Genomic DNA, 23,831 nt, shown 5'->3' with positions numbered 1-23,831 from the left:
CACAAGATCACTTTTTGATGCACAAGATCAACCCAGGATCTACCCCGCCCCTTCTCTGAGGCCCCATTCCCGCCATTCCCCCCTCCCTCCATCGCTTGCTCCCCCCATTCTCACTCACTTTCACCGGGCTGGGGGAGGGGGTTGGGGTGCAGGCTCTGGGATGGGGCTGAGGAGTTCAGAGTGTGGGAGGGGGCTGCAGGCTGAGCCTGGGGCAGGGGGTTGGGGTGCAAGCTCAGGGAGGGAGTTTGGGTGCAGAGGTCATATGGTGACACGGCACCTAATCTCATAGAAGCCACTGGATAGTTCATGAGTTTCACTTTTGATTAGTGTCGTTTGTGGTTTATAGATCCAAAATCCTTCAGGGATGGTCACAAATCAGTGTCACATTCTCAACAGTGGGGTGTGCACTGGCTGAAGCTGGGGCAGGTGGTTGGGGTGCAGGAGTGAGGGGTGCAAACTCTGGGAGGGAGTTTAGTGCAGGAGGGGGCTCCAGGCTGGGGTGTGGTGTGTGAGTTGTAGGCTCCAGCTGGGAGGCGCTTATCACAGATGGCTCCTGGCCGGCAGGACAGCGGGGCTCAGCCGTGGCCCGACGCCACTCCCGGAAGCATCTGACTGCTGGCACATCTCTGTGGCCCAGGGAGCTGCCCATGCCTGAAAGCACCACCCCCACAGCTCCCATTGGCTGGGAACGAACCAATGGGAGCTGCGGGGGCAGTGCTGGGGGCGGGGGCAGTGCGCGGAGCTACCCCCTTCCCCCTCTCAGGAGCTGCAGAGACATGCTAGCAGCCAGACGCTTCCAGGAGTGACGTGGGGACACGGCAGGCAGCCTGCCTGCCCGCCTGAGCCCCACTGGACTTTTAGTGGCCCAGAGATAACGCTCAACAGGCAGAGGCTCCAGGATCAACCCGTGCCAGTACAGTCTCTGTAGCATACACATCTTTGAATTCTATTCCTGGCTCTGCCACTAATCTGCACAATGCTGGGCAAAACATGTCACTTCCCCGTGACTCAGTTTCCCCATCTTTAAAAGACACCTCCTTGTGTGACTCATATTGCGATTCACAGATTAAGCTCACCATATCTGATCTTCCATAACGATTATTCGATCTTGGTACATCACATTCCAGGAAGCTGACTTGTTGCTTTAGTAAGGATGCACTTCTGGGAATGACCTAACAGGGCTGTAATTAACCACTGGAACAGTTTAAAAGGGATCATGGTGAATTCTCCATCACTGACCATTTTTAAATCCAGAGTGGATGTTTTAGAAAAGATCTGCTCTAGGAATTATCTTGGGGAAGTTCTATGGCCTGTGTTGTACAGTAGGTCAAACTAGATCACAATGGTCCTTTCTGGCCTTGGGATTGATGAAGGTGCCTGCATTCCTCACAGGAATTCAGTCAGGATTTCTGTTGTTGTTTGCATAAATAAAGATTAAAAACAAAGTGTGATGAACACAGATTCAAAAGATGAATATAGTCAAAGGGGTAGACTCAGCAGTCAGTAAAGCTCCCAGGGACATCAGTGTAACTTTGTATTTAGAAAGAAGAAAAAAAGTGATCATATTGTTAGGTAGGTGTCACCATATGGTGCTGTTACACCCAGTCTCAAGTTCTTAGCAGGTCTGAATAATTGTCCTGTGTCAGTCATTCTCTTTAGAGGAGCGGTTGCAAACAGCAAGACAGTTTCCTCTGCCATAATCTCTGTAACAAGAGTCAATCCTTGGGGCAGAGTTGCTTCCTGAGAATTGTTTGAGCGGAGATTTCTGAAGCGCAGATTTCACAGTGTGCTGTTTGTGACCACCGCTGTTCAAGGGCTGGCATATACTGTAAATAAGTAAGTTACATTTAAAAACTATCTAGATACCTGCAAGGCTCCCAAATCTGCTACCACTTGGCATAGAGGCAACAGTAGGAATGAGGAGTTCAAGCAACGCTGCATTATATAAACCATTAACACCACTATAGCTCTGACCAACTGAATAGGGAGTTTCACGTTAGCACCAAATGGGCTTAGTTAGTTTGTAGAAAAGAAGCTCCTCCAACAACACTGAATTCCAGCTGGTTTTGTGTTGGCAATGACAAGTCGCGATAAGAGAGAGAACCAGGCTTCATGCTGATTCATGTTACAAATTCTTTCCTTTCCTACATATAGACCAGGAAACACTGTTTGTCCTTCAACCCTTGATATTAATGTTCTTCCTCTTTAACAAAGTAAGGCTACAAAAGAAATTTTAAAACCATGTCCGTTACAAAACTCCAGATTAAAGACCTATTAAGATTTCAGCTCACAAAACCTCAGAGTAAGTAATGTTAAGGTCAAAATATTAATAAAAGTAAAGTTGAAGGAGTTGAATCTGACATCCAATTCTTAACTCCACTTGGTGATTGAAAGACAACAAAACTAGTTCCCCAGGGGTTGGTTTATCTCCTAGAGCGAAGGCCTCCAGCTTTCCAACACATGACCACCACTCCAGATACTCAAAGTATTACAAGAGACTAACAAGCAGCCTGATCCAACATCTGTTGTAGTAAATGTGAGTCTTTCACTAGAGGAAGGGCGGTCCAGTCAGTGAGGTGCTCAGGTAGGGAATTCCCTGCTCCGCCATTGGCTTCCTGTGACACCTTAGTCTCTGTGCCTCAGTTTCCCATCTGTACAACGGGGATAACAGCTCTGTCCTACCTCACAGGGGGTGTTGTAAGGATCAATACATTAAAGACTGAGAGTCATTATAGTCACGGGGGGGCCATATAAATACCTTAGATAGACTGGCTGGGGTGCACGATGTACGTGCCAATAAACATGTCTTCCCTTATTGTGTTTAGTCTCATTTAGGCTCAAAGTTCTTCCAGACTGGGACCTGACATTTTAAGCACCACACCCATTTATGATGCTGTTACATAACTACTAATGGTTTTCATAGTCATTCATCAGGAATTAGTTCTAGCTCACAATCATCAGATTAAAGGACTGCTCTAATCCAGAATATATTAAATATTTAACAAGTGAGGACACAAGTCACAAGCCACTAACTCAGCTACATTCCTTTATATCATATTAGCTTAAAGTACCCACATTCCCGAACAATCATTTAGGGACTGATCCAAACTGTGACCCATTGAAGTCAATGAAAAGATCCCCATTAGTTTCAATTAAGAAACAAGTGGTCATGAACCTAAGAGCATTAGAGAAGTTGTGGTTTCTATTTCAATAAGGGTCATGTGTAGTCATGAGAATTTTGTTTCCCATAATTCAGCCCCAGTATGAATTTCCCCCAGCCCTCCAAAACATCTAACACTAATAACCCCAAAAGCCCACTTAATGACAATACAGTCAAAAATGATATTCTCTCATTTCAACTAAATGTCAAAAATATAAGGAATCATTAAAAAAACCTGGCTCATTTTCACTTAAAAGCAGTCCTAATTCCTAGAAAAGAAAAAAAGTCATTACATTTACCCAATTTTATTTTAAAAAGTCTGCATTTTCATGGGATCATAATGAAATTATATGCTCTCAAATTTTACTGCAAACATTTCACAGTTGTAATAGCTGTCCAAAAGGGATGTGTCAATTTCATCTTAAAAGAATATTTTGTACAGCCTGTTTCAATCCATGCCCCAGGTCACTAATGTCACACACACGAAGTCCATTAGGGAAATAAATCAGGCCTATAAAATATAGTTAATATAATAATGACAATTTCCCCTCCCCCCATCCTAACCAGCTGCACAAGTTCTTCTATACTTGATCGTTACCATATTCTGATTATACAAATATTTGACTTGACAAACTACTGCACAAGATTCAGCACGAGGATAGGAACATTCTTGTGGAAAAGTCAAGTTTGTGGTGTGGTGGTAACAGGAGGGAAGGGAATAGTGAAAGCAGCATTGAACAGGCAAAGGCCAACATATGCAAATAAGGCATAGAAGCATCGAATAATAGCAATGTGAATAATCAAACAGGAAGTTAAACCCTGTAACCCTCCAGAAGTATTGCTCTCTGGAGAATCATAGTTCAGGTTGGGGGACAGCTTATGTCAAAGGTATTGGGTAAGCCTATTCGGGGGGGGGGGAGGGGGGGGAGGGGGAGAATTCCCACAGCAGAGTGTCTCAGCATCTGGGTCAACTGACTCAGGCTTATGCTACAGGCCTAGAAACCATAGGTGCCGACTGTGGGTGCTCTAGGGCTGGAACACCCACAGGAAAAAATTAGTGGGTGCTCTGCACCCACTGTCAGCCAAGCTCCCCTCACCCCACCGCCCCACCTCCCTGAGCGCGCTGCGTCCCCGCTCCTCCACCTAACTCCCAGTGCTTCCCGCCTGGCCACCACCAAACAGCTGTTTGGCAGCATTAGCATGCTCCGGGGGGTGGGGGAGGAGCAGCAATACGGCACGCTCAGGGGAGGAGGCGGAGAAGAGGCAGGGCAGGGGCGGTGATTTGGGGAAGGGGTTGAATAGGAGCAGGGAGGCGGCGGAGTTGGGTGGGGCCTCATGGAAGGGGTGGAATGGGGGCAGGGCCGAGGGAGGGTCGAGCACCCACGGGAAAAAGAGGGGAAATTGGCGCCTATGCTAGAAACAGCAGTTTAGACATTTGGACTTGGGACCCAGTGAGCGGAGAGAGTCTCCAGCCTGAGCCTGAACATCTGCACTGCTGCTATTTCTAGCCGCATAGCATGAGCCCCACGAGCCCAAATCAGTTGACCCACGTGCTAAGATTTGGCATCACAGCTCTTTCCCCACCCCCACTGTAGACCTACCCATAGTAACATCTTAGAGAACCCCGCCATGATGGAGATCCCACTGTACTAGAAACTGTAGAAACACACAGTAAGCTCTTTGGGGCGGGGAACTCTCTGAATGTCTGCATAGACAAGAAAGAGAAGTTACTTGGTCTGTGTAGTGGTTTAATTTAATAGATGTCTGAAAGAGCCTTAAGTGCGCGTGCTGGTATAGGAAATGTATCGCAGAGACCACTCTTTGACCAGGGAATAGAAAGGCTTCCCTACTTCACCTCTTACCAAATTTAATACAGGGGGAAAAATAAGTAGAATTCTCTTTCTCCAGAGTAATACTTACCATATGGTACACACAACCTCCAACCCAACCTAGATATTAGTGTGCAAGGTGCTGGAGAAGATTCTGAAAGAGAAACTAGTTGAGGACCTTGAGCTTAATGGCAATTGCGATAAATTACAGCATGGTTTTACGAAGGGCAGATCGTGCCAAACGAATCTGATCTCCTTCTTTGAGAAAGTAACGGACTTACTAGATAAGGGAAATGCGGTGGACCTAATATACCTGGATTTCAGTAAAGCGTTTGATACTGTACCCCATGAGGAATTATTGGTTAAACTGGAAAACATGGGGATCGATATGAAAATCCAGAGGTGGATAAGGAATTGGTTATTGGGGAGAATGCAGCGGGTCGTATTAAAGGGTGAACTGTCGGGTTGGAGGGAGGTTACTAGTGGAGTGCCTCAAGGTTCGGTTTTGGGACCCATTTTATTTAATCTATTTATAACTGACCTCGGAACCGATTGCAAGAGTGGGCTGATAAAGTTTGCGGATGATACGAAGGTGGGAGGAGTTGCAAATTCGGAGGAGGATAGGGATATTCTTCAGGGAGACTTAAATGAGCTTGTGAATTGGAGTATCAGAAATAGGATGAAATTTAATAGTGAAAAGTGTAAGGTGATGCACTTGGGGATGACTAATAACAATTTTAGTTACAAGATGGGGACGCATTGGTTAGAAGTAACGGAAGAGGAGAAGGACCTAGGGGTCCTTGTAGACCGCAGGATGACTATGAGTCGACAATGTGACGTGGCGGTGAAAAAAGCCAATGCGGTCTTGGGATGTATTAGGCGAGGTATATCTAGTAGAGATAAGGAGGTCCTGCTTCCATTGTATAAGGCGCTGGTGAGACCTCATTTGGAGTACTGTGTGCAGTTCTGGTCTCCCATGTTTAAAAAAGATGAACTCAAACTGGAACGGGTGCAGAGAAGGGCGACTAGGATGATCAGAGGAATGGAAAACCTGTTGTATGAAAAGAGACTAGAGGAGTTTGGGTTGTTTAGTCTGACAAAGCGAAGGCTGAGGGGGGATATGATTGCTATCTTTAAATATATCAGAGGGATAAATACAAGGGAGGGAGAGGAATTATTCCAGCTTAGTACGAATGTGGACACGAGAACGAATGGATATAAACTGGCCGTGGGGAAGTTCAGGCTTGAAATTAGACGAAGGTTTCTGACCGTCAGAGGGGTGAAATATTGGAACGGCCTTCCGAGGGAAACGGTGGGGGCGACGGACCTGTCTGGTTTTAAGATTAAGTTAGATAAATTTATGGAGGGAATGGTTTAATGGTAAAACATAGTAGCCGAGGAAAACCAAGCAATGGTACGTAAATAGTATAATGGCCAACAAGGGTCAGGCTAGAGACTCTTGCCTACATGCTCGAGGTATTACTGATCGCCATATTTGGGGTTGGGAAGGAATTTTCCTCCAGGGTAGATTGGCTGAGCCTCTGGAGGTTTTTCGCCTTCCTCCGCAGCATGGGGCAGGGATCGCTAGCAGGAGGGTCTCTGCCGATTGAAGTCACTAAAACACAGGATTGGGGACTTCAACGGCAGAGTCCAGGGAAGGGTCTTGTGGCCTGCAGCATGCAGGGGGTCAGACCAGATGATCATAATGGTCCCTTCTGACCTTAAAGTCTATGAGTCTATATACAAGCATCAGCAACTCTGATGTAGTCCTTTGGACACTTCCTTTCATTAAAGGAAGAGAAACATCTGCTCTGCCTCAACTATATTTAACATCAGCATATATAACCTCCTCTTCTTTGATTCTGCTACTCAGCTAAGCTATCATAGCAATAATGCTCCATGCAGACCTGAAAGGTAGCCAGAGAATGACCAGACTTACCATTTGGTTAAGTTTATCTCTAATATGACCAACCACCAGGATTTGTGATTACATCTGTTCTCGGCTGTTCAGCAGTTCGGGGCTGGGTTGTAATTGTGGCAAGGTTTATTCAATGACTCTGTGTATCCGTGAACAACAGTCCTTTAGCCTTACCTCAGAATCTTTCTCCAGCTGGTTCCTGACAACAATCAGATTATACAGTATCCTGTCATCATCGGCTTCAGTGTGGGATATGTCGTGAGGGGTGCTCCACAGGTTCTTCTCCTCGTCCCTCGCCAAGGTGGCTCCAAATGAGGCATAAGGGTTATTACTGAAAGGGGGAAAATATTGAGATGCAGTTGTAAGTGACGGAGTTTGGAGAACTGCAGTCAAGTTCCATAGTCAGGTGTATTCAGTAAGTGGTGTCTGTAGGGCTCAGCTGATAACACTTTTGCCCCGAAACAGAAAAGCAGGTGCGCCAGCCTGGCACTAGCACTTAGTCTAGTACTCGCGGCTCTCATGCTAGGCATTACTAGTGGTGTTGCTCTGTTAAAGGTGCTGTACTCTGAACGAGACAGGAAACCCTTTCATCTTAAGCATTCACGTGGTACCTTTCAAACCAACTTCCTTTTGCACAATACAACAGGTCATTCAAACACCTGATAGCTACCACCATCATCTACACAACAACCGCTAGGCCCCAGCTGAATGCCTTGCTTTGGAAAGGCACAACATGAAAAGTGGACTTATCCTTCTAAATACACTATTTTAAGACCCCACCGCATTAATTCCATTCAGCATTGGTACAGCTGCCTTCTTCCAGTCAACCGGTTCTGGTGTGCATCGGTGACAGCTCTGGAACTTTCAGGTCAGCTATATGCTGACTGAGTTTGCCAGCAGTCCACTCCAATGCGTGTTGTTGCTGCAGTAATTGCTGGAGTACTGGGGGGCCTCCCTTTATCTTGGGAAATTACCCAAACCTACTGCACCCAAAAAGCAGATTAAACATCCCTTTACAAATTCTTAAAGCAGCACTGTAAGTCCCAGACTTACATAGGGGGTGAAAAGATAGTTTTGTGACTCCCAGAACCACTCTCTCTATTTCTGAATCAGAAATAGGGGAAAATGTCAAGGCCTGAGATATAATTTATCTTTCCTTGCTCCCTCCAACATCCCAGTTTCCCTTTTACATTGGCTTGGAAAGGGAATCTCATCCTTATATGGGAAAAGGGGTTTCCCCTCCAAACCAAAACCCATTCACTACTACTCCACTAAACAGCCTTGTCCAGACACTTCAATGCCAGCAGCCACTGATCACAAGTAAACATTGTTCTGGTGCCCAGTCAGATGCTCTGAATGCTGACACTACAGCAATTGCTCTTAGCTGAACCATTCGCTCCCTGGGGCAGGAGAGTTGAAGTGTTGGCTATTGCGGATTTCAAGCCTCCAGCACGTTTGCAATGAGCATTGAATATTTAACGAAAGAAAAGAAGCAGAAATTAAGTCTGCTCTCTACCAGCTCCCAGAGCCTATGGCTTCCATGAGTGTCACTAAGATTTCTCTGCTCACCCAGATCATTACAAAGCCCACGACATTAAGGGGATTATATGTATAGTTCTTAGTATGACCACCACATTTGTGTTTTATGTTGGCTGCCAGTTCCCATGTAACCACTCAATCCATGGCATGAATGTAAAGACTTCAGGGGCCTCTTAACCTGCCTTTGTTCTTTGACAGGCTGACGTCAGAGAGGCCACCTTCAGATAAGACACCAATATTTCAGGAGGCCAATAACCAGTGGCAGGTTTCACAACTATCAATCAGGAGAGGGAGTCTGGCCGTGGCAGCTGTTGCCACTTCCACTGGTGATGCAGAAGGGGCTGGTAAATCCTGCAGCTGTCACTGGGAAAAGGAACAAGGGTTTCAGGGGACAAAAGACCTCCTCTTAGTCCCGTGGCAGATTTGCAGAACAAGCCGACATAGCGGTCAGCAGCTCCCCCTCCCCCTTTTAGGGCTGGCGGTGGGTCCCCACCCTTTGTCGATTTCACCATGGGACTGTGTCACAGCACAGCCAAGGATCCAACCTGTCATCTTCAAAGACGGGGCTCTGATCTCCTGCCCCACCCAGCTCCTGACTTCATCAAGGCAGGGACTGTAAATTTCTCAACTTGAGCTCGGAGTTAGCTACTTAAGAAATTCAATGGTAGGTTGGGACTATAGGGAGATTTAGTGGAACCCACCATTTACACACATCCAAACATCTATGTTTATGTCACGTTTCACCTCAGGCCACTGCCAAAACACAAGGAAATTCCAGAAGCCTGGCCTTCCATCCTTAACTCCGGTTGTCTCCAGGTATTGTAGCTCCTGCAGTCTACTTAAATGCAAAAGGCACAAGTGGAGGATAGTGTCATTTGAGCTTTTTTACCTTGTTGTGCCTGCTCTCGTCACACCTTTTACAGTGCATGCTTACTTATATTGCTTGCTTTCATCTAATGCTTGGAGTGGAGGATGGAATGGCATCAATATTTTTCACACTAGCAAACAGCCAGAGTACGCCGCCTGTTAAATGCCAGGAAATTTCAGTCCCCAAATCAAACAAATTCCAGTTGTGCATATAAAAGATCATATATCTAGGCACATAGTGTAAGAAATTAACTTCTCACATGCGTTATTCATGGCCTGCATGCTCCATACATATTATAGCAGCGGCTAAGGGCCAAATTACACCCTTCCCCCAGAAAAGCCTATCACAGGCAAGAGACACTCTGATAATTCCACAAGCCCAAACTCACAAAGTTCCCAAGGTACCCTGCCATCAGCAGGAAGTTTGCTTGCCCACAGCGCAAGCAAGGGGGTCATTGTCTCAACCAGCAGACACTTCTTGAAGGGAAACACCCCAAGGGATCACAGGGCCTTTAAGGAGAGCAGGGGTATCTGTAGAGAGGCCTAGATCCTTCCCCATCCCACATGGCAGCACAGTTTGCTGAAGACCTGAGAGGCCTTGGCCTCATCACCTGTCTCCCGATAGGATTTGAAAGGGCAGAACAGGAAAGTGCTCAGCTTAATGCAGAAAGGGACATAATTAACTTAGGCTACAAAAATCCCCAGTTTTCCAGAGATGGGGTGACATTATGGGGAATGCCCCCTCCCCCACAGGAGTCCATCCACATGCAGATTGCCTCAAGGGGATCCCACAGAGTTTGGGAGGGGGCAGGATGGAAGAGGATGCCTCTCCTAACCCCCTACCCCCCAACAGATCCTGGGTCAGCAGAACAGAGTCTTCATTCCTCCGATAAGGGAAAGTCATTGGAATGCAATGGTACTTTATTCTGGCTAGGGACACAGTGTTACCTCTCAAAGCCTAGGTGTTGAAGACACTAGATAAACACAAACCCTGGATAAGGCAGCAGAGCATATGCCTGCATGTACCTGACCAGTAAGGACACTGGTACTCAGTAGTATTAGGGGAGGATGGATTTGTGTTTGGAGCATTCACCTAGGACTGGGCTGCACTCCTGGCTCTGTCACAGACCTGCTCTATGATCCCAGGCAAGTCATTTGGTCTCTGTGCCTCAGTTCCCGATCTGTAAAATGGGGATAACAACACTGCCTTTGGCTGGTCTATTTAGATTGCAAGCTCTTTGGGGCAGGGACTGTCTCTTTCTAGGTGATTGCTCAGTGGCTAGCACAGTGGGGGTCCCCATGTAGGTGGGGTCCCTTGGTGCTACAGTGATACAAAGAACTTTTTCTGTTTTGATTTACTGGCTGGCAATTGGACTGGTTAATTTACTTGTGTGCGCTGTCCAGCGAGGGTTGTGTAATCCTACTGGATGGTCGTTATGATGTTGTAACACTAATTCAGTTTTCTTAATCAAGGTGACTAGATCTTTTTTGTAGGTATTTTCAAATTACCCCTTAAATTTAAAGAAATAATAAAATCAGTTGGGGATTCTGAAAGGAGAGGAGTAAATCTTCTCACTTCTTGTGAGGGACAAGCTGACTGGACTTAATATTTATACTATTTGCTCCCTTAAATTTAGTGCTTTAAAATTTTTTTATTCAGTACAGCCATTAACAACCTCTAGGCATTTTACCTGTGAATAAGACCCCTAATATACTTATAGGAGCGCTAGCTTGTGAAGAATCATTTTTATACTTTACCATAAATATCCACACAGGAAGGTTATTTAGGCTTCTACTAGGCCAGGAAACTGTTTTTCCTTGCATTACCTGTTGCTTAATCTCTTGCAAAACTCTAATTAACGAACAAGCCAAGGAAAGAAACTTCAGAGGCAAGGATGGCACAACACCATTATTTCTAGTGCTGGCATGTGTTCAGTAAAGCCATTTCCAAATTAAATCTTTCTGGACTTCACCACTTTATATCCCAAACACTTCATATAAGGTGCAACCCTGCTCCCATTAAGATTAATTGGAGTTTTGCTCTTAATTTCAACAGGACCAAGGTGTCATCAATAAAATCAGCATGCTTGCTACATTTTAATATGTTTTCAAGCTGCATTTCAAGGATACACCCTGATTTGATCTTAAGTGTGAGCAAAGTTTTACTCACTGGGCTGATGTAAGATTAACAACTCAGGAAATTCTGCACGTTCATACTGCCCCATGCCACAAAAATCTTTTTGGACCATCTTCAGACAAGTACAAGATCTAAATCACGGTCACTTAAAGTTCAGTTAGTCGGGTCGAAACAAAGCCGGGTGTGAACCTCAAATATTTTGTTATTCAGACATTTATAGCAGCAATGCTTTTCTCCAGCCCGGGAAGTGCTCCACACAGCGTCACTGAAATGCAGCCACCTCTGGGGTGGAGGGCAGTAGCATCTCACCATGTAGCACACTACACAAGACTGTATAAGGAGGGATATTGTTGGGATGCTGGGGCAAATGCCTGCTAGAGCCAGGAGGAGTTGTTTTAAGTGTTCATGCAGGCCAGACAGGTTCTCAGCTTCTAAGGTATCATTACGAAGTCTCCCATAGGAAGAGATTCACGGCTGGAATAAAGCAGCCACAACCATATTGCCTTCAGTGGAATTGTTCCCGCTTATCAGCCCACAGCATTTAGTCCTCATTTTGTCTCCTGTAGAAGACTACAGGGCTGATCCCATCCTAGTGGGTTCGGAAACCTTGTGTTCCAAATGCTAAGACAATCCCAGACACTGGTCTTAAAAAAAAAAAAAAAATTTCATGCATTCTCCACTCCCGAAAGCACATGGGACACCACATAACTCGCAGAGACCCCAACAATGATTATTCCTATAGTGATGTATCTTCCTACGTGACATTTAGAAGGAAGAGATGGGGAAAAGCCAGCACTAGATCACCACCACCGCACTCTCCCAGGTACAAAAGCTGAGTTGAGAGCATTTGGCACATTGCCCGGCCTGGTCTCTATCCAGCAATTGCTGAGTGTTACTGTTTCATAAACAGGTCACTGCTCCAAGGAGCTTTCAATATTTGAGACTGTATTATCATCTACACGAAGAGCGTCAATTCTCTCTGTTCAGCTGCCTCCTGAGAAGGCCCTCCTTCCAGAGAGCTCACCTTCAGAGCAAGACAGATTACCATGCGTTTCTTGTGTTTGATGGAAGAGGCTACCAAACTAATTTTTAATCGCAGTCTGCCATTTACAAAGGTTACATTAAATGCTCAGCAATTCATCTAGGACTGAAAGCTTTCCTATGCTAGATTTCACTATTGTCTAGAGCAAGACCTGACTATATTGGGAAACAAGTCTCTCTCTCTCTCTAACACCAGTTGAGTAATAGGTTATTTTAATTTGGTTGGAAGCTGGGGCTTGGGGAAGTTTTAATGATTTTCATTCAAAACTCACTTGTCCGGGAATTAGAACTGCCAGAATAATCTTCTAAAACCCAGTTACAGGAGCTGAAACGCCAAACAATAAAAAGATGGCTACAAGATCCTCAGTTTAAACAAAAGTGCAACTCTTTCAAATAATGGCTACTGGGTTGTGGTGACACGAATAGCAAGGAGGGCCTCATGATACAAGGTGGCTGTCAGACAGACAGTGCTTCTATAGGATTTCCTGTGAAAACCCAGCTTTAACTAACAGGATCATCACTGTAATGTGTTACTAAAGAAAGGTGTTCCATGCAATCAGCTCACAGACTGAAGGCTCACAAGGCTTTGCCAGACAATGAAACAATACGGGGCTATTCCTCTCTCCATGCAGGGGCTTAACTCTCATTAAGTGAATGGGAATTTCCTGTAGCGGTGTGCACCAAGGTCAGGATTAAACGTCTATCTGTGTTATTATTTAGGTAGCGTATTTAAAAGCAAGAACTCAGAACAGTTAAATCCTTACTGCTCCCCACCTTCGTTTGTGATGTCCATGCCAGTGAAGTCTTGCACTTGCTCATTAAAAATAGAGGGGTTCTCCCCCTCTAGGGAGGTGGTCTCTGCATTAGGCCTGAGTAGACTGGTGCATAGGAGGACACAGATGTGTGGCAGGGGCAAGACTATTGAATTTGTTATCCTATGCAAAGGCCTGGCGAGCCAGAGTTAGTGACGTCCATGCAAAGATTTTGCCCACATAGCTTCCTTTGACTCCAGGGGGCTTTGGATCAGGCTCTAATAGCCCAAGTGATGTTAGGAGGAGGGTAGGAAGGAGAGGGGGCTGCAAGCAACTGCTACTCCAGTCACCAGGCTGCCACCCTGCTCCAGGGTGGGTCAAGGATTTCCGACTCTCCATGCTTGCACAGTTCATCCACAGAGAGCCCGACTGCGTGGGCCTCCTGCAGCTGAAGTGCCTCTAGATCACTTGGGTGCTGCTTTGACAGCCCTGGAGACTGAAGTGCCTCCTCTCCCTTCACAGCATAGTTTATATAAGCCTCTGAAATATGCCTGCAGAAACTGCATATGTTTACACTAGTCATGAGGTGTGACTGCCACTCGAGTAGATGGAGTACCTGAGGGGCAATTCTGACCAACCTGCCCAGAACCCTGGGTTCTGACTCACCGGCCCAGTGGTAAAGAGGGGTCCATGTGTGTGACATGGACCTAGAAACAGCATAACCCGGATCCTGCAGAGACTTACACACGATGCAGTCGCAGCAGTCTCCATGAGTTGTACCTCAAGCGCCCCAATCCTGAACAATTTTATTCAAATGCTGCACTTTGCACGCACTTCAAGGAGACTCTTCACAGCGCTCAAAGTCAGGCATGTGCTTTGCAGGATCAAAGTCCTAATTTAGACGACTGAGGGAGAAATGGTTTTCGCCATTTTCAGACAAGAGCTGAAGCATTAAGTCATGCACCATTTACAAAAAAGAAGACATTGAAGGTGCAATATACCTCTGATGCTTTTATAAAACTGAAAAAAAAATTGTCGTTATTTTTAAATTAAATTTTTTGGGGCGGGGGGAGGGGGGAAAATCACAGAGATTAGTATAGATAGTGTGAAAATAAAGATCACCAAGGGAATGCTGTAGAATTCTTGTCTCACATATTAATGCAAGGCCAGATTCTGCCAGCTTTATGCTGACTGGTATGTGTGAACAATCCCCTGGACATCAATGGTACAATGGGTGCACAAGATCATAGGCCTTACTGCACATGCTTAACTACATAGTGATCAGTCACACTGAAGTCAGTGGGACGACTCACAGTGCCTAAAGTACAGGAGTAAATCTTGTGTAGGATTGAGGCCTTAAGGTTCTAGTGAACTAGAAAAGTGGACCCAGAGTATTTACAGGCAAGGGGTACAGCCATTAGCACCCAAATCTTAAGAAAGCAAGAATGGAGCCCCCTTTTGTTCAAAGTCTCTGTCTCTCCTACCTAGTGTAAGATTTTAAATAGAAATGGACACAAATACATAAAATGGATATTTCTGATGTGTTCATCACCATAGAATCTACCTTAGACACAGATGTAGATTCATTTAAATATATTGCATTAAAATATTTTAAGACCTAGCATATACAACGGTCTCCAGAGAGCTAGCCTTTACCACACAATGGTAGAAGACACCACAGCTCATCGCCTAATCTACAGGAGTTCGATATGCAGGAATTACAGGATCAGGTCTTTAGAACAGGGAGGGAATACCTGCATGGCGAGTGTTGACAGATGCTGTGTTTAGTGGTTACCACTATACAAACTGCAACACAAGCTCTTCTAAGTGTAATACAAGCACCTCTCCTATTCTATACGTATTATGGAAAAAAAACACTGTAAATACATAGAGAAGAGCTGATTACTGCTCATGTCCATCAATATTGCCAGTTAAATTGTAACGGATTCATAGAACATGGCTGGAATGCATGTGTCAGTTGTTGGATGAACAAATACCATAAGGGTTCAATCAATTGAATTAATCCACATGCTAAGAATGATTTACTCCACTGACCAAACCTTTACAGTGGGCTGTTTAAGAGGTGTCGCTCCCTGACCTGATAAAAAGCTGGATGTCAGTGTTAAAACTCAAACACCAAATGGTGCTCCTAGAGAAGCAGCATTTGGGTAGAGTTGACAAGAGCGGAGCAGGTTGTATTACTAATGCTTGGGGAAGCCACTAATAAAATGGATTGCATAACATGAATATTTAGAACATTTGAAATGAAATACCAAGCTTTGAGTCAGTTTCAGGACATTTAATTTTAAAGATACTGTATTCATGAAAGATCATAATCCCCTCAGACAAAGTCTGAGTCCCTTTTAAAAAATTTTTTTTTAGGAAGAATAGCCTTAGTGACTAGGGATAGGAATTTCAGAAGGAGACTAGCTCCTTTTATATGAAGTTTTACATAGTAGTTTTAGTTGCCGCTACTGCTTTTATTGAGACCAATAAACTCATGATGTGCCCTCTTAATACTCTGGCTATTTAGATCATAAAAGCTGCCATACTGGGTCAGACCAGGGTCCAACTTGTCCATTTTTGACAGTGGCCCTTACCAGAGCTTCAAGGGGAATGCACAGAACAGGGCACTTATGGAGTGATCCACCCCAGTCTTCCACTCCTGGCTTCTGGCAATCAGAGGTTTAGGGTCACCTTGAGAATGGGGTTGTGTCCCTGACCATGTTGGCTAATAGCTGCTGATGGACCTACCCTGCATGAACTTATCCAGTTCTATTTTTGACCATCACAACATCCCCCAGCAACAAGTGCCACACATTACTTGCGTGAAAAACTACTTCCTCTTGTTCATATTAAACCTGCTGCCTATTAATTTCATCAAGTGACCCTTGCTTTTGTATTTTGTACAATTTTTGTGAAACGGTAAAAAACTTCTGTTCCACACCACATGTGACTTTATAGACCTCTATTGTAACCCCCCTTGGTGGTCTCTCGTCTAAGTTGAACAGGTTTAATCTTTTTAGACTCTCCTCATACAGAAGCCGTTCCATACCCTTGATCATTTGTGTTGCCCTTCTCTAAACCTTTTCCAGTATATCCTTTTTGACATGGGGTGATCAAACTCGACACAGTATTCAAGGTGTGGGAACACCATGGATTTTTCCAGAACATTAATGAATATATTGCACAGCACAAGTCCCAATACAGTTCTGTCACGTCTCTTCATTCTGAAAATGGACCATTTATTTCTACCCTTCCCCCACCCCCATCTTTTAACCAGTTATTGATCCATGACAGGACCTTCCCCCTTGTCCCATGACTGCTTAGTTTCCTTAAGAGCCTTGTCAAAAGCTTTCTGAAAATCCAAGTACATTATATCAACTGGATCACCCTTATTCATATACTTCTTGACTCCCTCTGGGAATTCTAACAGAATTAAGTAATTCTACCTAATAGGGATCCTGTTTAAAGTAGGACACATACAGATACCTGCTTTTATTCCAGATTTCCAGTGGGAATGATTTTGCAGCATATTCTCTATAGTGTAGAACTTAAATTGACAATAAATGGACATCATACCTTCAAGCATCCGCATTCACTCACATTTCTAAGTACTTGATTAAGCAATGGTCGTTGTTATAAAATGAACTTGGTAATTCCCACTCACCACCATTAAAATTATCTGATGCAAGAAAAATACTAAATCATATCATGTGCCAGTGGACGGAGGGAAGGTGATGCCAGTGTCAGTTTGTAAACTGGTTTCAGAGCGGTAGCCGTATTAGTCTGTATCAGCAAAAACAACAAGGAGTCCTTGTGGCACCCTAGAGACTAACAAAGGTATTTGGGCATAAGCTTTCGTGGGCTAAAACCCACTTCATCAACCGTAGGGTTTGCGGAGTTAAGATTATCACCTTTCCATGTTGTGGTGTTCCAGTCCCTACCCCATCCCCGGGACGACTAGAGCTAAATGCCACCAAACATTTTAATTCTGAAGACTCATAAAAACTTCCTGCTCTTTCCAATCGGTGATTCCTCCGCTTTACACACAAATCAGCCCCACAATCCTCGGGAACCAACGCTTCCAGTGACTAAACCGGGTGGGGAGATTTTTAAAATCTTTGTCCTAGATCTCAGTCAAGTCTGTTCACTGCCACTGACTTAGGTAAACAGCCAAGAACCTAAACAAACCCGCCTTCCTCCGACCCTCTGCCTACCGAGCTCCTGCGGAGTCTGCTCCGCCGGAGCAGCCGCCGATCTCCTCGGCTTGAGCCGTGGCAGGTGCCCTGCCCGGGGAAGCCAGGGAGCAATCCCCAGCCGAGGAGAGGAGAGACGAGGCGGGGGAGCGGATACGCCACTCCGGAGCCGGCTTTGGACATAGAGCTCGGGCAGCGGGGGCAGCCCAAAGACTCGGGGCTGGGGCCCGGTTCCCGGGGGACCCCTCACCCCGGGGGGCGCCCTTACCTGACCAGCGGCTCCTTCTCTGCCCGTGCAGCATTCCCCGGGCAGCGGCAGCAGCAGCACAGCGCGCCCAGCCAGTCCCGCAGCCCCATGGAGCCGCCGCTGCTCTGCCCCGCGGGACGCGACCCTAGGCGGCCTCCGGCCCCGCGCAGCCCCCGGGCGCCCTCCCGGCCCAGCGCCGCTCTGCGCAGGCTGGGCTAGCGCCTGGCCGCGCTACCATAGCAAGCGCATCTGCCCGGTCCCGGGCTTCCCCGGCCCCGGGCCCGCTGCGCATGGGCCGGTGCCGCCTCCGCCCCCCGGGGAGCTCCAGCCGCTCGCCCGCAGGGCGGGGACGCGGGGTGGGAAAACCCAGCCGGCTCCTTGCATCACCTGCGCATCACGAGAGCGGGAACCCCCAGCCCCCCTTCCCCAGCGCCTGCCCGCCTGCCCCTTTATGTCCCAGCCCAGCCAGCGCACGCTGGGGTGTCAGCCCCGGAGCCAGCCAGAGAGCGAGGCCATAACCAGCTCGGTGCAATCAGTGGCCGCCGTCTCGCCGAGCGATAAACGAGTCCAGCGGGAGGAGAGAAAACCAGCTAGGAGCCAGGGGAAATCAGTCCGCGCCGCTTAGCCTGGCACATGTGAGCAGCGACACCCCCTCCCCAGTGTTGGCAGCATCAGCGGGCTGGGAAGGTGAGGCCGCCCCTATGCAGGACAGCACTTAAGGATACCCCTAGATTTAAGCACCCGAGGAGCCCGCCGCCCCTATGCAGGACAGCACTTAAGGATACCCCTAGATTTAAGCACCCGAGGAGCCCCATGGAGGCCGGTACAGAATGGACAAACAGCAGGTGAGAAGACAAGAAGCGGCAGAAAAGGTTTATAATGAAAAGAATCAAACCTCTGCATCTCTGTTCCCTGTTAACAGACAGGGTGCCGGGCAGCATGTTGGAGCACCCCAGCGCTGTATGTATAGGGTCGCTGAGCATGACAATATCTAGGTATGCAAGGAGAGAGGGAGTGCCGAGGAAGATTTAAACTCAGGAGGCTCGGGTTGGATTCCTCATAAGTTAAGGGTCTGGTTTACACAACCCTCGTTCACATTTGGGGAGCACTTTGGCCTGGATCCTGAAAGGAGTTTAGCTGCCCAACTCCCATGGAGGATCTGGGTCTTGCTCACTTGAGTAATCCCACTGAAGTGAATTGTGTTACTCATGTGAGTAAGAGTTCAATGTAGATAAGAATAAGATAAGGGCCCTTAATTTATTTGCTTGAGTAAAATGGGATAATACTGGATTACCTTACAGGGAAATGGGCTTATGATCCTTAATTCATGTTTGTGAAAATCACTTTGCTCTCTCAGCCTTTCTGCTAAAATGCTCTGTACTATTTACTATTATCATTTCAGTATTAATTCATAGCAGCAGCATTATTATTTATATGTGTGTTACCATAGCTCCTAGACACCCTAGTCATGGATCAAGACCCCATCGTGCTAAGCACTGTACGAACACAGCAAAAAGATGGTCCCTGCGCTAAGGAGATTACAATCTAAGGGTATAATTCCCAGCTCATGCAGACATTCATGAGCTAGCTCTGATCAAGGTAGCAGGCTAGAAACAGCAGTGTGACCACCGTGGCATGGGTGGTGTCTCGGGCTGGCCGCCTGAGTACAATTCCATCCAACATCCTACGTATGTACTTGGGTGGTTAGCCCAAGCATCTGCCCATGCCGAGCTGGTCATACTGCTATCTTTAGCGCGCTGGGTCAAGCAGAGCTAGTGCGTGTATGTCTGCCTGAGCTGGGAGTCAGAACTATACAGCAGCTGGAGACGTAAGACGAGACAATAATTGGATAGAGGAAGACAAACAGGAGTACAAGAAAACACAGCAACGATGTTAGTCTGATAGGCGGTGGTCTCAGCGCACCCACACAGCTAACTGTTGTCAAGCATCACAGCAAAGGAGAGTTGTGAGGAGGGGTTGGCAGGAGGATAATGAGGTGGTGTAGTGGCTGTTTCCAGGGAGTGCCTCGTGTTGGGCAGTGTGGCGAGCGTACTTGTTTGACAGTTGAACAAGTCGTCATCAATGGAGCTGGTATCATTGGCCAATTGGAGGTGAGCATGGACAGCTCAATAGCTAATGAGTTAACTAATGATTAACAGTTACCTTATTTTCTCTCTTCCTTTCTGAGGTGAGCTGTGTTGTGTGCCATTCATTGTTATAAAACTGGACCTGTGTGCGTGGAGGAATTACACTGATGTGTGAAAATATTTACAGAGAAGCCCTGGCCCCATTTAAGTTAATTGGAGCTTTGTCGTTGAGTTCAGTGAGGCCAGGATTTCACTCTTAAACTGGAAGGGAGGAGCGTCAACCCGACAGAGCAACCCATGTCTGGATAATGCAGGAGACGTGCCACCCAAGTTACGGAAGTGCTGCTGTGCTGAATGCATGGCATCAAACTGAAAGACAATTGTTTTGCTGTGGACCTAATTATGAGGCTCTCGCCCCAGGCTTGTCTGAGCACAGCGTCCAGCCGGCATCCTCCTCTGCTTTGGCTTTTGGAGAGGAGAGGGGAGAGCAGCTGCAGAACGGTGCCACTCCTTGATTCTGGTTTCTTCCTTTGCAACCATGCCTGTGGACCTTTGACTGCTGAGTCTAAGCACTAAAGGCCTGATCTTAAGCCCATTGAAAGCAATGGAGGGCTTTTCATTGTCTTCAGTGGGCTTTGGGTTAGGCTCTAAATGATCGGTCACTTACTCTTATTTTCTTCCTTTCTTACCACGGATATGCTCTTCACGAGTCAGCATGGAAGAGAGAAGGCTTGTAAAAAAAATGAATTAAGTTGATCTTTGGCTCTTAATTTAATTGACAAAGCTCGTTGTGGAGCAGATTGATTGTATTTCAGAGCATATCCTCAAATGTCAGACCTAAAAAACCCAAAAGCAATTGAACTAAGTGCAGTTGGCTGTATGCAGCATGAACACTCATTTAGCTTTAGTACTATATCTGCCTGATACTATTTAAGTTTTGCTTATGCGAGCAGATATCATATCTAATATATTTTTCAGACACTACGTGAGCACAATGAAAAGGGGAGGAAAAAGAGGATTTGCCACTAATTTATTTATTATGATTATTATTATTATTCTAGGATTTGTTAGTTCATAACCACCACTTAAAATGTAGTATGGTAAATTTAATGCTGGAGAAAGGTTTACAATCCAGGAAACTGAAGCTGTCCATTCAGAAGAGGTGCAACATAGGTTGTGGCAATGCAAGATTTCCCCCAGTGCTCCTCCAATGTGCTCCAAACTGGACCTGGTAGGACAACCTCTAGGGGTAGGATAGTAGCTCCACATCCATATCCATCCTGTTCTCAGCCTCAATGGTGAGTGCCATTAAGGCTGCCGATTAGTGCAATATTTATTCATAGATTTTAAGGGCAGAAGGGACCATTATTACCATCTAGTCTGATCTGCATGACACAGGCCATATATTGGATTTTGTGGTACAGACACCTGAGCACAGAGAGCTGCACTGAGTACACCAAGTCATTTGACACAGGCCACCCAAAAGCCATCCTACATTGGTCACTCCCTGTGCTGGATTTGAACTATCTATACTACATATATGACCTTATTACTGTAGTATCTGAGCACCTCCCAGTCATGAGGATAAATATGTTAACAACAACCCTGTAAGGTAAAGCAGCGCTATTATCCCCATTGTACAGGTGGGGAACCGAGGTACAGAGAAGGCTAAGTGACTTGCCCAAGGTTACCCAAGAAGTCTGTGGCAGAGCAGGGAGTTGACTCCAGGTATCTTGAGTCCTAAGTTAGTGCCCTAAACATTGGACCGCCCCTCCTCTCTGCTGCTCTAGCACTGAAAAACTATATTTCCCATGATCAGTCACTACAGGTTTGATTTCCTCCATTTGGGCTCAAATTTCCACTGGCCTTTTTTCTACCCATATCACCCTGCAAACTCATGTCTAATATACTGCCTGTTATCATCAGGAGTTGCTTTCTATGCATCCCTCACCAAATGAGTATATGTGCTTTGGATTATTTTTCCCCTGGATATATTTGGTTGATCAGTTTGAGTCAGTATTTTAATGAACAACAAACTTAGTTCCTGTCATATACAGGGGTATAATCAATAAATCATGCTGATTATAGTTATTTTACATGTCAAGTCATATCTCTACATGTCATTGTCCAGATCGTTGCAAAGTGTTTGTGTGGGTTTTTTTAACTCTTCAGTGCCAATTCATGACTCATAGTAATGACAAGATAATCAAATTATAGAATCATAGACATTTCTATCTGTTAGAGAATCATAAAAAATTCTGTCAGTTTCCACCAAAAGAAAGAGATGAAAGGAAGGAATCAACAGAAAACACCGCTGCTAAACATTGCTTTCGTGCATCTAAAGAAATTCAGATGTAACAGCTCGCTGGAATTTGATGCACACGTATTAATGCTCAGTTATATGATTCACGAATCTCAGCCTGATTTACAAAGAGAGCTGTGTACCTCTAGCCTCGTTTTACAGATGGGGAAACAGATGTTCAGAAGCTTTCCCAAGATCACACACCAAGTCAATGGCAGAGTCCAAGTCTTCTGACTCTCAGTCTGGGGCCCTATCCATTGGACCATGCTACAGCAAGGTTGCTAGCTTACATGCCAGGGAGCAGGGGGAAGGCTTAGGTTCGATGCTCAGTTGAGTTGGTGGTGTTACATCCAGAGTGAGATGTCAGGGAGATTATCAGAGACATACAACTGAACTGTGTAACGATGGAGATGCAGACTTGTGAACTGTCCACAGAGAAGTCATAGTTAAAGCAGTGGGAGCAGATGAGGTATGAAGTGTAAAAGGTGCAGCGGACCGGCTCAGGAACAGAAGCCTTAGGGATTCCTGCAGGGAGTGGGAGAGCAGTGGAGGAAGAGTCCCCAAAGGAGGCAATGGAGAAATAGTGGAAGAAGGAGGAGGTGAATCAGAAGAATCAGGGCCGGCTCTAGGTTTTTTGCTGCCCCAAGCAAAAAAATTTGTGTCTGCCCCCCACCCCAGCCCTGGGCTCTCCCCCCCCCCGCACCAGTACCCTCCCCCACCCGCACCCCCTGCCACCCCAGCCCTGGGCTCCCCCCCAAAAACGTGACCGCCTCGTTCACCACAGCAAGCCCCGTTTACACTTTCAGTGGGGATCAAAGCGGGGTGTGATGTACTCGTGGAGGAGAAGAGGGGGTATCAGGAGGGTTGCGGAAGAAGAGGTGTAGGGGGAGGTGCAGGTGAAGGGAGAGTACAAGGGGAAGGGGTGCAGCAAAGGAGCGAAGGAGGGAGGTACAAGTGAAGAGGCTGCGAGCTTCAGGCACTGACAGCTGCTTCCCCAGCCCCATGCAGGCAAAGCCGAGAGGACGGACACTGACTCCCAGGTGCCTGAGCTGCGGGGGTTCCCTGGCGGGGCAGTATGCCCCGCTCAGAGCCGGGCTCTGCCTCTCCCCGCCCCTGGCACTGTGGGGGCCTGGGACAAGAGCTCAGGGCTGAGGTGGGGGAGGTGCGTAGCGGGCTGGGTCCGGGGGCAGCTCCCTGGCAGCTCGGGCTGCCCAGCCACTTGCCCCATCAGTGCGCGAGCCAGGATCCGCGCCCCCTGCCCAGCCCGGCGGTGCCCTACCCAGCCCACTCGGGCGGGGAAATGCCGCGCCGCCCTGGGGAGACTCAGAGCAGCAGCGGTGGTGGCAGTAGGACCCCTCCTCCCTCCCTGCATCCTGGGCCCCACTTCCCTCCCTCCCCGGCTCCTCACACACTCCGGGAGCCCCTCTCGCCACCTCAGCCCGGGCTCGGCTCCAGGGGATGATGTTCTGGCTCCTCAGCGGCAGGGCTCTGGCCAGGGCCGGGTTCCGGCTTTTTGCCGTCCCAAGCAAAAAAAAAGGGGGGGGGGGGCAGAGTGCCGCCTCTTGGAAAGTGCCGCCCCAAGCACATGCTTGGAGCGCTGGTGCCTAGAGCCGGCCCTGAGAAGAATACACCGTCTTGGAAGTCTTAGGAAAGAGAGAGTCTAGAAGGAGGGGTGATATTGTCTCACAGGCAGCAGACAGGCCCTGCAGAAGGTGAGAATGGAAAACAGGCCCTTCAGTTCAGCTAGACATGG

General features: G+C 46.9%; 1 protein-coding gene across 1 annotated transcript in view; it reads right to left on the bottom strand.

Annotated features, from left to right (window-relative positions):
• MREG (melanoregulin) overlaps positions 1–18,060 on the bottom strand; it is a 39,567-nt gene extending 21,507 nt beyond the window's left edge. Inside the window, exons 1-2 of the mRNA XM_054044414.1 lie at positions 17,711–18,060; positions 7,082–7,238 (exon numbers count right to left, since the gene is read on the bottom strand). Coding sequence (XP_053900389.1) covers positions 7,082–7,238; positions 17,711–17,799 — 246 coding nt within the window. The 5' untranslated portion in view covers positions 17,800–18,060. The remainder of the gene's footprint in view (positions 1–7,081; positions 7,239–17,710) is intronic.
• Between the last annotated feature and the right edge of the window lie 5,771 nt (positions 18,061–23,831).

This window comes from Malaclemys terrapin, chromosome 11 (genome assembly GCF_027887155.1).
Source record: "Malaclemys terrapin pileata isolate rMalTer1 chromosome 11, rMalTer1.hap1, whole genome shotgun sequence".
In the NCBI taxonomy this organism is placed as follows: domain Eukaryota; kingdom Metazoa; phylum Chordata; order Testudines; family Emydidae; genus Malaclemys; species Malaclemys terrapin.
The sequence above is the reverse complement of the archived record's forward strand: the minus strand, read 5'-3'. Positions and strand labels throughout refer to the sequence as shown.